This window comes from Cinclus cinclus, chromosome 13 (genome assembly GCF_963662255.1).
Source record: "Cinclus cinclus chromosome 13, bCinCin1.1, whole genome shotgun sequence".
Taxonomy (NCBI): domain Eukaryota; kingdom Metazoa; phylum Chordata; class Aves; order Passeriformes; family Cinclidae; genus Cinclus; species Cinclus cinclus.
In genome coordinates, this window is record NC_085058.1 from 7,812,646 (window position 1) to 7,827,599 (window position 14,954).

Genomic DNA, 14,954 nt, shown 5'->3' on the forward strand with positions numbered 1-14,954 from the left:
ATTCTAACTGTACTCCTTTACCTAGTGAGAAAACTGGGAATTCCTGAGATGTTGATGGATTCAGAAGGGAAAAAGTATGTCTATGTACAGTTTAACTCTATTCTCAGTCAACTTTTTATTTAATACAGTACTAATAACTTATGCTTTCTAAGTTTCTGCTTGATCCTGTTTGTTGTCCATCCACACCCACTTTCACTGCTCCTAGATTAGTTGATGACTCTTGCTTGGGAAAGGTGCCCACACAGCTTAAGTGAACAGTTGAGTTTTCAAGTGGTACTTGAACACATGATAACACCTGCTTATTATTAAATTAAGGATTAATTTCTTTCAGAATTTCTACAGTTTAGCTACAGTTTTTTACATTTTTTAGATGTTACCTAAAATTTTATTTTTTGACAAATACTGCAAGTTAGTTACTGTAAGTTGTTCAGGTGTGTTTGTAGGAATATATTGTCTGTACATGGTCCTTATAGGACAACTGTGGACCCTAAAATTTTAGTTCTTAAGACTGAGTGTTTTTTTTTTTTAAAATTTAATTCTTGACTATATAGTAATCTGTAATCCTTCATATTGCCCTCATTATTCAGAGCTGGTAAATGTGTTTAAACAAGGTAATTGTTGGCCATATTTGAGTAGGTTAGGAAAACAAAGGAGTATATCTGCAGAGAAATAAGCTGAATTTTAAAAGTGGCATTCTGATCATGCTGCCATGCTGAGATGGACTGAAGTAACTGAGGAAGTTATTCCTGCATTAAAGAGGACTTTGTATTGTCAACTTAAGGTTTTTATTACACTAGATGTTCTTTTTATGACTTTTAATTTAACTACTTTTTGAAGTGTGCATACAGCACAGTGCTCAATTCATGAAATGGCTGCATCTTCTATGTTCTGTGAGCCTGTCAGAGCAAAAAGCAGATTCAGTATTACTGGACTAATCTGAAAACATACATTGTGTCCCTTTCCATTCATGTGCAGTTAAACACGCTCCTGAGCAGCTCAACTTCTTAAGTAGGTTGGTTTAAAAGTCATCAAATAGAACCTACTGCTTGGCTTTGTGAGACTTAGGAGAATTATTTTAATGAATTTTGCTAAGTGCATTTTTGCAAGATTCACTCACTGCAACTCCTTTTTTGGCTGTCCTAAATTTGAAAAGGAAAAAAAAAATATGCATTTAGTTCTTACTGTAGTCTTTTTTGTATTTTTTACTGCTCTGTGGCAATTCCTCAATCATTTCCTATCTATTGCACTTTTACGGTTATATACCTTGACAGATAACTTGTCAGACAAGATGCCTGTGAGTTCCTACACCTATGTTGTCAGAAAAAAACCAAAGCCAAACCTACCCTATGCTGGTGCTTGTAGGTTTAAAGCGATTTTAAAGTTATTTTAAAGCAATTTTATCTTGCAAGAATTGGGAAGCAGGGTTAAAAAATTCTAGAGGCTGAATCTGAGGGTTAAATGTCTTGCATTTTTTTAGTTTAAATACAGTGAGGTAGATTATGTGTAGCCTTCAGGACAAAAGGCATTTGATGTTTGACTTGGGTTTTCCTGGGAGACACTTGATATAATGGTGTTGGACTGGTGGGGCAGCTCACCTGAGGTGCAGCATTTCCACTCTACTGCTTAACTTGGTGTTAATGGTTTACAGCTCTACTCCCTGGCCAGAAAAGTTTAGTAAACATAGCCATGCTCTGAGAAAGTAATGTTTTTTAAATGGAAAGCAGTATATTTAAATTAATGTACCTAAACTATGTGTTCATATTATCAACTAGTGGATTTCTCTTCTGTGTCTTGTTTAATTAAAAAAGCTTCTTTCCTAACTACTTTTATAGTTTGAATTAATGTAGTAACCTTGCTTGTGCTTTTATTCTAGTGCATCTTTACTTGTTTTCTGATTTTTGGTATCTTGCTTTTGTTAGAACATGGCATTGCATATAAATAGTCAACTTAATGTAAGTACAAATGGGAAGGTTATTTTTGCTAAACAGGAAACTAGGTCATAGACTCTGTACTGAACTTCCCAAAGAAGTTTTACAGAAAGGGAAAAAAAACTCATCCTTGGGTAAAGGCTGTTCTACCTTTAAAATCTGTATGTACACTGTCCTCTTCAGGACAGAGAGATACTTTCTTGGAGTGTAAATTAGGCAACATGTAGCTTCTTGTAATCCTACTTGGATGGTTTCTGCTAGCTGAGCTAGCTTGTTTGCAGCTGTGCATATCAGGAGTAATCAGTGGCAACCACTTTGGAATGAAGGCTTCATCTTCATTGTAGTGTTCTAGAATACCAAGTTTAGCAAGTCTGACTTCTGAAGGTCAGGAAAGACATCTGAATAACCACAAGCATCACCCTGCAGGTGTTAATGGAAAACAAACATAAATTGCAAGCATTCTAGCTGGGATGGCTGAGTGTTGAAATGCTGTAGAGATTGGGATTTACATAAATACTTATTAGGGAATGATTCTGTGTGCATCTAGGTGGATCAAAGAAAGTGATATACTTAGACACCCTATCATGTGCCACTTTCAAAGATAAATTTTCTTTAGTGTAAGTAGCAGGACCGTGGGAATTATCAGTTAAGTGATAAAGTATATTGTGTGGGTTTAGTAGTAAATTAAAGCAATGAAAAAAAAATCCTTAAGTGTGAATGTTCTGTAGAATTGTGGGTAGTATAAATCCAGTATTAGGTTGTTAAGATGCCTTCTATTTACTATAATTCAGAGCTGGAATGAGTCTGTCAGTCTTGTGGGAACAGAGTAGATTGTGGGATGCCTCTTGGAAGTAGTTAGAAAGAGGAGTTGGAGTTATTATCCCTGTCCATTTGTAGACCCCCCACCCCTTCCGTTTTTCCAAGAAGAGAGTCTTTGAGTTTTTAGTTGGGAAAAATAAGGATAAAAGACTTGCACCTAAAGCAGAACAGTATTTTCTAGATGCTGACTTGTGAGGAGGCTGATGGAGCCATGGCTGTGAGGATTTTTCTGCTTCCTACTGGGAAGAAAAGACAGTGAACCTAAAAATGGACTCTCCTTGTACTTGAGTTATATTACATAGTGCTGCCAACTCATCCCCTTCAGTTTCCTTTCCCCTTTCAGCTGTGGAGTAACTCCTCCATCTCCTTTTTTCCCTCTCTCTTTTCTCTACAATCTCCTCTGGTCACTTAAGGATTCTGCGAGTCTGTCACCAGTTACAGCAATTTGACTGAGGAAAGGCAGAAAAGGGAGAGCACCAAGTGCCCTTTTTATGCCAGAAAACAGCTTTTTTCTGCCAGTTTTGTGAAGGTCTGCAGACTTGGTACCAGTGACCCAATATATTGGACATTGCATTGTGATGAAATCACTGATCTTAGAAGGTAACTCATATTAAAAAGAAACAGATTAATAGATTAGGCATTAACTTTTGCATGTAAGCCTTTGTATATCCTTTACAAAATGTTGTCGGTATGTAAACATGGCTTTTTTTTTCCTTTCAAGTACTTGCTCTGATTAGAGTGTAGGATCAACATAACTTGAGCCCATAGGAAAGTACTGGGTCTTAGCTAAGTGTGGTGCTCTCAACTATAATTTTTCTTTAATTATGACTGAATTGCTATGTTACTTGCAAATAAGACATAGTGTCCCTGAGGTAAGCTAAAGAGAAATAAAAATTTACCACTTGATAGTCTCTCAAGTACTGCCACTAATATGTAAGATGTAGTTTATTATGAAAGCAGACTATGTCATTTTATATGTGTATATAGATGTAAAAGTTTTACCAAAATTCTGTCTACAACCAAATGGACAACCATATAGTAACTAAGTAGTGTTCTCCTACCATATCAGTTTTCAGATTTGGGGAAGACAGAAGCAGTAACAAATAAGCAAAGGTCAAAACTTGGTCTTAATTGATGTAATTCTATTCTAGAGAATAGAATTATTACTTCTACTGGGAAGTGTCTTCTGTGAGGTAGAAAGTGTCTAAATAAAAGAGACATTATTTTTCTGAAATTAGTTAATCTTCTGCCTGGTGTAGCTAGGCTAAGGAGTAGCTTAGTTTGCCCTGAGAGCTTGGTGCATGCTGTAGAAATTGTAATTGTCAAAAGGCTTATTTGAAGATTCTTGTTTCTTCCATTGTGGCTAGTTTAGAAACCATATTCAGTAATGATATAGATAGGTATGTTTAACTTCCCTGGAGTGTCCTGTGCTCAGAAGAATCATGTAGTTACTGGATTTAAGCCAGGGTAGAATTTGTGTTTGAAGTTTGGTGATGTGCTAAAGTTGTTAATTATTGGAAGTAGGGATTAATTGATGCTTGTTTACTCCTCCACCCTCCCCAGCCCCTTTCCTCCCCACAGTCCCAAGCTGTCTCTTCCCTCCTTTGGTGGGGAAGAAGCAAAGGAATATTTGTCAATTTTTCATTATCAAGAAGGTGAGCAGTCCAGATGGATAATCCTGTTCTCATCAAGCATGTTTGAATGTCTAAGAAAAGACCTGTTTAAAAATAGCTCAGAGATGATCAGGTTATCTAATAGTTTAAGTTAAGAAATCAAATAGAGAATTGTTACTGTAAAGCACAGCTGAGTTTTTTTGTATTTGAAATAGCTCTTTTTGCAGGATTGGAGAACTACTTTTATTAAAAGATAGATAATCGGCATCACTGGTTAGAATCTGTAGTGTTTACTATGTAGCAATGTGGAAAGCAAGGAGAGGGTGAAAATTAAAGGAGACTAAATAGAAGCCTCCTAAATTTCAAACTGGTGAAACTTTTAATTTGCTACATGTAACTGCTTGCAGTCTATTTTGAAGTGACAGACCGGTCATGTTGATATAAGGGTGTCCCAGTGAAGGAGCAACCATTCCCAGCTTCACTAAACTCCTCTGAGCCCCTCTTTCCCCCCTAGAAGCGAGTCCTGGAGTGTTGGATGTGTAGGCAAGACTCAAGGCTGGCCCTAAAGCATGGTTAGATGGCCACCAAGGGTGTAGCTCATGAGAGCACCACGATTGACCTGCTGGTTTGTAAGGGTGAGAGCAGCAACTGAGTGAGGATACCCTGGGTGGCTTCACCAATCAGGCCTAGGGCTCATCCATGCATGGTGTTGGGGTTACACTAAGCTGAACTTGGTAGATTCACAGCTTTCAGGCTGAGAGCAGGTCCTGGGTTTTTTCCCCCCACTGTGCTGGTATGGATGGGAGTTAATACATCAGAAGTCCTGCATTCTCTTGCACTGTGTACTGCAAAGCCATACAAAATTGCTGATGCTGTTGAGTGTTAGAGAAAACTTCTCAGTTTTACTTGAAACATACATGAATACAACCAGGAAAATGTAATTTTTAAGAAATAGTGTATGCACTTCTGAAAGAAAAGTGCTGTATAGAGTGAGGGGTTTTGGCCAAAGAACTTTCTTTCATGAGGAAAGGTAAGAAGTCTTCTATCAAATACTAGAGAAGGGAGGAGAGACTCTAATGGGTCCAGGATCTCTTGCCATTTAACTTCAGTTTAAATGCACTGAGGGTCTGATCCATCCTTGAATGGGACAACTCAGTCACAGGGAAAGCTCAAACTAAAATGGAGCTCAAATCTGTTAATACCCTGAGCAGTGTATTGCATCCAAAGTGAGTATAACTTTTTCAAGTACTTAAATGAGGTTTATAATAGTCTCACTAGTGCTTGTCTTAATTTCTTTCTACCTGTTCATTTTTAAGTTCTGCCCAGGAGAGCCACATAAAGTGGCTTCCAGTCTCCACACTGCCCACCACCCCACCCTCGAAAAATTTGTTGGGTAATCTTGTAGCATTCAGTCCTACCAAGTGTCTCTGGGTTGCTTGTTCGTGATGTTATTTCCTCTTCCTCGTGAACCTCTGGGCTTCCAAGGGACTGTTGTGGCAGAGGTAGTAAAAAGATGAACTTGAAGAACAATAATTCTTTCTTGTCTCTTAGTGCTGCCGGTATCTGGGTGCACAGTGAAGTTTCTTTGTAACAGGAGGGTCTTCCTCATATAATACATCTATAGTGGAACTGTGGTAGGAGCACTGCTGGGCTTAGCACAAAGCCTTGAGTGTCAGGGAATTGCTGAAGTTTAACCTTCCCCATCTATCAGCCACATCTCAAGAGTTCCATAGCCTTGTAGCAGATACCTGTGACACAGTGCCACAGGAGAGTGCTTGCTTTGAAGCTTTATTAACACTGTGGCAGTAACAATAAATATAGTTTGATTGTGAAATGCTGTTTGCATTGCAGAATAGTTATCATGAGTCACTGCAGCCCTTCCCAGGTTTTAAGTGTAGGCATGGCTTTTTTTTTTTTATCTTGAAATTTGCATCTTAATGTATGTCTTAATGTTTCAAAATACTTATAACTGTGGTGTCATATTTGACATGAAGGTGGAGACTGAAAGTACATTTTGTGTATGCTTAAGGTCATTAGTAAGAAGTAACTAGGTTTAATCAGCTTTACACTATGGCTCTTAATTGCTGGGGTTATTTTGTTGATAGCATACTTGGATACAAACTTTCACTGTGAAGGTCAGCTCTGCTGGTCAGTTTTTTGGATGAAGACTCTAACCCAGATGTGCTTGATTTACCAGCTACTCTCTATGTAACAAATTGGTGACATAACTATAGTATTCCTTCAATTTCATCATTATGGGGAGATGGAAAAATATAGGAAGAAAATGAACACTAAAATTTGAGTGGCTGAAGTGTCAGCAACTTAATGATCTGTATTTGCACAACTGTTTATACAAAATTTAGGAGAATACCAAATGAAATTCAGAAGCAAGGTAATGATTGTCACAGGTATGCATTCATATAATGTCAGATATTTTAAAACACTTCATTTATGTTGCTTGCTGGAATGAAACTCCTGTTGTCATACAAGGAAGCTGTTTCATATAAAGATTGGCAGTAGGATTTGCATTAAAGTACGCAGTGTTACAAGTGAACCCAATCATTTAATAAATAGAGCTGTTTGTGTAACTCTACCAGTTTGATTATTTTTGCTAGATGTTGTTGCCCATCATATTTTCTGAGTTTCAGTTGAAGCACTGATAAACTCACCTACATTTCATTTACATTATTTAAATGTTAGGTGTCATCAATGAAAGTAAAATAACTGAAAGCTGTTTTTATCTGCTCTGCTTCACAGTGCTATGAAGTAAAATAGTTGAATATTTCCTAAGCTACTCAAGTGTCTCCTGAAGGACAAGCAACAAGTGTATAGTCCAAGTCAGCATTTTAGAATTATGTGTTTAATTCTAATGTGTTTTCTGGCTTAAGTCTTGTAAATTTAGCTACTTATATCAAAAGCATCTGAAGAATCTTGCTTTAAAAAATCATTCTAGGTTTTTGTCTAATTCTTGTACAGTAAAAACATTTTCTACAGATAAATTTTACAAGGTCTGCAAATTGCACAAAATGTTGTTTTGAAGTACTTTATTTAGTGCTCTTGTAGCTGAAGCTCAAGGCCAATTTACTGTCTTTTTTTATTCATTTTAGACAATTCAACCTTCGAATGAAGAGAGATACATCTCTTTTTAGTGATGACTTTAAAGTAGAAATATCAAACCAAGTAATTGATTATGATACCTCCCATATTTACACTGGACACATTTATGGTAAGTATAACACTTTCAAATGGATGAAAGTGCAGCAATTTCAAACAGGAATTTTCTAATAGTACATGGAGAAAATTAGTATCTGTATGATTAGATTGCTGATAAATTTTAACAACGCATCTAACACATTTAAACTCCCATCTGCTTTTGCATATGAGTCACACTTAAATGAGTATTTTGTCCAATAAGTTTCATACCCATGAAACTTGAATTTCAAATCTGTTTATAAACGTACTGTTCGTAGAAGTGTGATGCATTTAAAAAGAGAAGTTGTATGCATTGAAGAAAAAAGAAATCGGGTGCCATTCTTAGTTTAAAGGAATAAAAGGAATATAGAGTTACTGTAATTAAGGGTAATATACCTGTATTTTAGTAAATACAGAAGATAAAATTGATTAAAAATGAAGAAGAATTGCAGGATTGAAAGCATATGGAAAGAAGAAATGGATTAAAATTTACCCTGCCCCTCTTTATACTGTTTGCTTGGTTTTCCTGAAGGTCTTTCTAAGCAGTGTTCTGCAGTCTTCAAGTGAGCATTTTCAACTTGGAAAAGTAATAAACACAGGGCTTCATATGCTTCTAGGCAGACCAATTTACCACTTATTTTGGGTAGGTCAGAAGGCTTTTTGATAGTGTGATTCTGAACTTTCCTCAATGGAGGAATATATAAACATTGTTTTATCAGAGTCATCTTTCATCCTTTATATGGCAAAGACTGTTGGGATGCTGCATGTTGTAGCAGTCAGTGATTAAACTTTGACAGTTGTACTTTTCCTGATTGTGAGTGTTTCAAGTACAAATTCACTTTATGCCAGGTTTAAACCTAGCTACAGTTTTAAGAGGATTATGCTTGAAGAGAAAATGGATGTCTTGTAGATAGGGAAATCTTTCTTTGAAGGCTTTCAAAGTTCTGTATATAATTCCAAAGTTCTGCTCTGATTTTATTATTTATAATTGTATGAATGGATGTATGAGGACAGGATTTGACTATAGAATTACATGCTGTGTATGTACCAGCTTTAAAATACAGAGTTGAATTCCTCATTATATGCTTTTTAAACATTTCATTTATTGGGAAGCTGCTGAACTTAGTGACTGTGATTTTGCTGTGACTGTTTTTCTTACTGATGGATAATCTTAGTCTTAAAAAGAAAGGTATAAAAAAACTAATGCACTTTGTCCCTTAACAGGTGAGCAGGGAAGTTTTACTCATGGGTCTGTTGTTGATGGAAAATTTGAAGGATTCATCCAAACTCACAGTGGGACCTTTTATGTTGAGCCAGCAGAGAGATACATAAAGGACAGAAACCTACCATTCCACTCTGTCATTTATCATGAAGATGATATCAGTGAGTACTTCCATTTTGTGCTACAGATGAAATATTTTTTTTCATTGAATGTCAAAACCTGTACACCATTTGTAAGCATCAAATGAGACTTTGGCTTGTGTGTGACACTGTGAGTTGTGCTGTCCTCAAGTGATTCATATACAGTTATGGTGTGAGAGATTTATGGCAAACCAAAGTCAGGTTTTATTCTGCCATTTTTAGAAATCCTTATCAGTCAGGCTTAAGTGTGCAAGCAGTACATTTCCTATGGATAAGTGTTTCTTTGCAAAATACTTTCTTAAAATGATCTATACTGATTGTTCTTCCATGTCATCTGGAAAATCAAAAATAATAAATGTTCAAGTCACTAAATGATTACATATGTTTAGTGAGGATGACATTTGTGTCAAATAAAAGCTTCCCCTGCACATGTCTCTCACATGTGCCTTCAGAGAGCTCCTAAGAAGAGGTGGTGGCACCCAGTATGTCCCATTTTGCACAGCAGCTGATGGAAGTATGCAGAGAATGGAAGGTAAATTTGACAAGTATAGCTGCAGAAATCTAGCTTCAGTTGCCAGTGCTCAGAAGGATGAAAAACTACCATGGAATACTTCTGTTTTCAGAGCAGATGCACCAGAGTTCTCCTGCACCTTTACCTGCCTATTTATGTATGATCAGTCTTCAGATGTAATACAAATGAGTTTTGTTTGATGCTTAAGTTGTATTGAACCTCAAAAGTACTGCAATACAGTTGTGATTCCAAGTTCGAATCCAACAAGGATTAAGGTGATATCAAAGGTAGATGTTAGCAGCATCAATTTAAGGCTAACTTTTGGTTATTGAAGCTAACAGTGCCTTTCCAGCTAATTTCAGGATGTGAGTCTTGCTTAAAAATCGATATGGACCATAACTTCATTTAAAAACATGTCCCATGAGGCCACCGTGCAAACCCTGGAAGACCTGAGTTTGAAATCTCATTTGGAATTGGATGAGGAGGCTTAGATCACTAGAAATTACTTGAACCAATATGATAATGATATATGTATACATTATTTTCAAAGTATGTCCTGATGAGACTGCACTGTGAAAAGAAGCGTCAGAGATATAGGAAGTTAGATGAGGAACGTTTCTGATTGTGACTTGGCTTTGTATATTGTAATTTTCTCAGTGCTGTAAGCCAGTGAAAAAAACCAAGGGTTATTGCATATTGCTCTCCTTGATTGCTTCTCTTGTGTGAATGCAGTGAAGAGAAGTGATCTTTCTCCAATAAAAACTCAGCAAATTTGGAAGGGTTTTTTGTATTTTACTGTCAGTGGCAGTATGTGTGCTGTCTCTGAGAATATTAAAATTGCTGTGAGCTAGCAAATATGTTTGTCCTTCCTGTTATCTCATTCTGGAACTATGATTACTAACCCAAAAGCAAATAGAATTTCTATAATTTTAAAGAGCTTGTGAACAAAAGCATTTACTGGATTTGTGAACAGTATTTGTTTTCTGACTAAGTGTATATTTTCCTGGTGCTTACAAGACCCATACTTGAAAATAATTTTATGGGATAACATTACGTATTTTTGATTCTCAAAGAGAAGCTGCAGCATGAGCTTCATTTTCATCTCTACAGAGCATTGCTGGTCAATTCAGCAGGGGGGAAGTCAGTTCAAAAGGAATAAGGCAGTTTTCCCTGTTCTCTGCAGGACTATTACTGGCTTTGCTGCTGTAGCAGGAGAGCAGTGGGGGAAAAGAAATAAAAAAGTTACAAAAGTTTGGAAGGAGGTGTAAGATATGCCTTTCATGATGTTTCTGGGAATAATTCACACATACTTCTAAGCTTTGTGTTGTATCTTACAGGTCTTCTTGAACACTATCACTGCTTGATAGTGGGAATGTTGGACTTCCACTTATGTAGGACTTTGTAAATAAGTTACTGTCAGCTTCATAAAGGGTTTTATTAACTAACTCTGTTGTTGTAAAGAGAGGAAGGAGGAAAGTAAGAGACATAAGGCAGTGATGTGCCCAGTTTTCAAAGGTTGAGACAATAAAGAAGATTCTCATGTCTCAGTTCCTTATGCTGTAAATGGTGGGTTACTAAAAATACTCTACACTCTTATTGAATACTGACAGAAATAGAACTGTGCCTTATAGAATCAGATAAATTGATTTAATGAAAGTTACTGTTGCTGCTTTGTAGGAGTGTTCTCTGTTGGAAGAGTAAATGGATTGCTTTGGAAACTGGAAAAAGTAATGCTGAAATTGGCTCTTACTAGTGTCATATTAAAGTGAATGGAAGCAGGGTATGTTGGGGTGTTTTTAATTATTCACATATTGATATGTTGGTTTACATTATTTTTCCTCTTGAATCTAGTGCATCAAAACCATCAGTTAGTAACAAAATCAGGTTATCAGAGGGGGTGAAATCTAAATCTATTCTGGTGATCCATGTTAAAGCAGCAGTACAGAGTGGCTTCCAAATCACCAAGTGAGTGAACATTGCTGCCAGCTCAGCAGGGTTGAAAATAGCCCATCTTGGAGTGAAGTCTAAGCAGCACTATTTAAAAACACATCACTCCTGTTGGCTGCTGCCAGTGCAGTCTGATGTGCCTGTGTTCTGATTGTATAGTGTCTCTTCAGTCATTAGGATCATAGATGCCTCTAGGATTGTGTTGTCTGAAGTATCTGGAGTATACAACTGCTTCTGTCTCTTTCTGAAGAGTGCTTTTGAAGCTAAATTATTTTTGTCTTTCATGAGACCTATTTTTGCATTGAACTGCAGCTCCAAAAAAAGCCCAACAACTCAAAAAGGCTAAGCTTTGTAGTAGATTTGTTGTTACTGCTGTAATCTAAGGCTAGCTCTCATGAAATAGAGTCAAACTACTGCTATCTTATGTAGCACAAAATCAACAAAAATGACCACATTTCTTACTCTGGAGAGACTGAGGTAAAAAGTCATCTTTGCTTTAATTTGGGTATTTGTTGGTCACCCATGTTTCAGGCTTTTGAAACAATATGCTTTTTAGTTCTTTTCAGAAACCACAATGCAACATATGATTAGCATCTCAATGAGTTCTTTTTCAGTAGTTAAACAAAAGTTGTTTTGTAAATGAGGATTATATTGTCAACTTTATAAGGCAGCTTTTGTCTGTTACAGTGGATCTGGTGACCAGTGGAAGGCAGCCTGCTATTCATGACTTGAAACACAAGTTCAATGATTTTAGTTTCTAAACCAGTCTTGATCAAACTGTTTCATAATTTAGGGTTAGAAAGATGCAAATTGCTGTTTACATTAAGATATTTAGGAAACATTTAAGGATGGGGATATATTTATTTAAATCATATTTGCTTCAAGTGTATCCCTGAGTTCATACTGTAAAATACATAAATACAGTAAAATACTGTAAAATCAGTATCTCTTCAGATCAACAGCATACAGGAAAATTCTGTTCAGACCTTCCAGAAAATTAATGGTCACTTTATTGTCTTTATGATCTTGGAAGGGCCATACAACTAGGAACATAAAGTAAAATGGTCTGTAATTTTGCAAAGCCCTATCTGCTGAAAAGTCTGACCATTGCAAACTGTGTTATTAATGAGAACCTGGTTTCTTTTTTATCACATTGTGATGACAGTTGTCATGGGAGCACAGCGTTACAGAATGCTGCAAAATGAAATCTATAAGTTTGGTTTTTTTTAATCTGCTTACATTAGAGTTTTATTCTGACATCATTGCTTTTGATAGTATTGGGCAAATTTCTATGGCTATTAAAGAACTGAGTTTTCATTATTTGTAATGGGAGTTTGATGTCATCCTTGCCCAAGATGCCTAAATCCAGTTATGATTAAGTAGTTAACCTAAATGCTGAACAGATCACTCTAGTAACTGATAATTAGAAGAAGAAAAAACAATGTTCAGGAATGTCTTTGTGGAAGGTAGTAATACATCTTAAAAAGAAAAATTCTTACTTTGCGCATCTGGAGTCGTATATATAATTAAAAATAATTTGCCATCTAGTTAGAATAAGGCATTGTAGTCAGAAGCTATGAAATGACAAGATCTTGTGCGTGGTTTTTAGATTTGGTTTTTTATTCTCCTCTTTATTGTTTTTTAACATTCTCCCAGGATGTACAAAACCTGAAAGTGGACAGTACTAGAAAAGGTTGGGGGTTTCTTTGCTTAATGATTTTTTCTGTTTAGAAGATTGAACCTATTATTAACATCTTCTACTGTAGGTCTCTTGGAAAATAGTCTTCTGTTTTCTCCTCAGCTCTGCATTCACTGTAAGCAATCATTTCGTGGTGAAAGCAGGTTTTTTCCTTTTTGCTTCTCAGGGTTGTGGTAGGGATAGGCTAAGAAGCTCCTGATCCTAAAGAGCTGGCAGAAGGCAGCTCAGAAAGCTGGTATATCTCAGAGAATTGGAAAACTTCACAAGAGCATGGATCAGAATTCTGTCTTGTGGGTCAAAACTGGCCAAGTCATCTGGTTCCATGTAGTTCTTGCTTAGCTTTAGATACTTAAAAATCGAACTGCTGCAGATGATGGAAATAGGAAGTCTCAAAAGATGATGAGGGAATAGTGCCCTCACAGTTTGGAGGCAGTTCAGCATTTTGCAACTGAAAACGTCATATGCAACTTTCCCTGTAAATTAGAAATGGTTCTAAAGTGAACTATCCTGTATTACCTTTCTCCTGTGATTGCCAGAGTGGTTCAAATCTGTCTCAGATTTTGGGGGGGTATTTATCTTTCCTAGCACATGCAAACCCTTGGCAATTGCTCTTGCAGATAGTTTTGTGTTCATTTTCTTGTAATTTTAACTGTCATGGCTTTTAAGTGTTTCTTACTAGATTATTACTTTTGAAGTGAGAAATATTTGAATTCCAGGCAGTCAGTATAAAAAATATGTTAAGGGATTTCCTAATATCTTTGGAAAACAAGATAGAGAGAATGACAGATTATTTTGTGTAATACACTGAGAGCATTTATTTCCAGTACTGTTCTGTCAGTTGTCGTAATGCTTCAGAGTGGAGCTCCTGCAGGAGCTGCTTTCAGGACACAGTGGTTTTCTGCAGGGGCAGTGTGTGTGGGGGAAAGGGAGGATGGGCCATGCTCCTGCCCTGGGTAACCTGCTCTTGTTGCAGAGATAAACAGTCAGTGGTGTGAAGTCAGGCCATAGGTAATGAAAATTTGCACTAGACTAAATGTGGGAGAATTTTTTATACTGCACTGAGAGGAGAATAGGATGGTGGAGATGGAGAAGGGAAGGATCATATCTATCTGCTTGTAACTCCAATCTAGTGATATTAAACAGGATCTCAGAAAGTAGAAGGTGAGTCCAGCAGACTAGTGCTTTTTATTTAAAATTGGTTGTAGCCAAGTCATTGTTCTGCTACCGTTCTTGAGCAAATTGGGTGAGGTGACTTGCAGTAAGAGAATATTTTTCTCCTCTTCTCTCCATTCTTCTGGCACTGTGCTAGTGCTAATAATGGTGCTGGAAGAAATGTGATGAGACAGCAGTTAAAAAATGGTATTTGTGTGGAGGTGGAACTTGAAATGAGGGAAACCAATGTGTAGAAAGTAATGAAATAAACTTAAAAGGTAACCTGTATATTGAAATAGTTTAGCAGTATCCTGCAGTATGACTGTAAGAAGCAGCCATAAGAGTCAAAGATAATTAAAGGCAGCTGTCAGATGAAACCACAGCAGAGCCCATTCTCCAAGGGAAACATGTTTGCTGTGCTTCAGCTGCTGCCAAGTCTTGACTCCACAGCCCAGACTAGAGCTAGTCCTGGGCAAAATCACCTGAAGTGCATATATTGTTGGCATCAGGTCCTTGGTGCCTAGGCTTTACAATTCTGCTCTTATATGTCTGCTCAAAAAAAAAAAAAGAGAGAGAGAGAAATGAACCAACCAACAACTCCTAAAACACAACAAACCTTGGTAAAGTTTGTACTTTTCTGACAAAAGTGGCACTGTTGAGATGGTGCTAAAACTCTGGTGTGCCCTACAGAAACTGACTTGCTAAGTATTCAAATCTGTGGCTACCATGAT

General features: G+C 36.9%; 1 protein-coding gene across 3 annotated transcripts in view; it reads left to right on the forward strand.

The window, feature by feature from the left end:
- Positions 1–14,954, forward strand: part of ADAM10 (ADAM metallopeptidase domain 10) — a 42,607-nt gene that overhangs the window by 12,648 nt on the left and 15,005 nt on the right. For all 3 annotated transcript variants that reach the window (XM_062501385.1, XM_062501386.1, XM_062501384.1), the window contains exons 3-4: positions 7,468–7,586; positions 8,777–8,935. In XM_062501385.1, the coding sequence (XP_062357369.1) occupies positions 7,468–7,586; positions 8,777–8,935 (278 nt within the window). The remainder of the gene's footprint in view (positions 1–7,467; positions 7,587–8,776; positions 8,936–14,954) is intronic.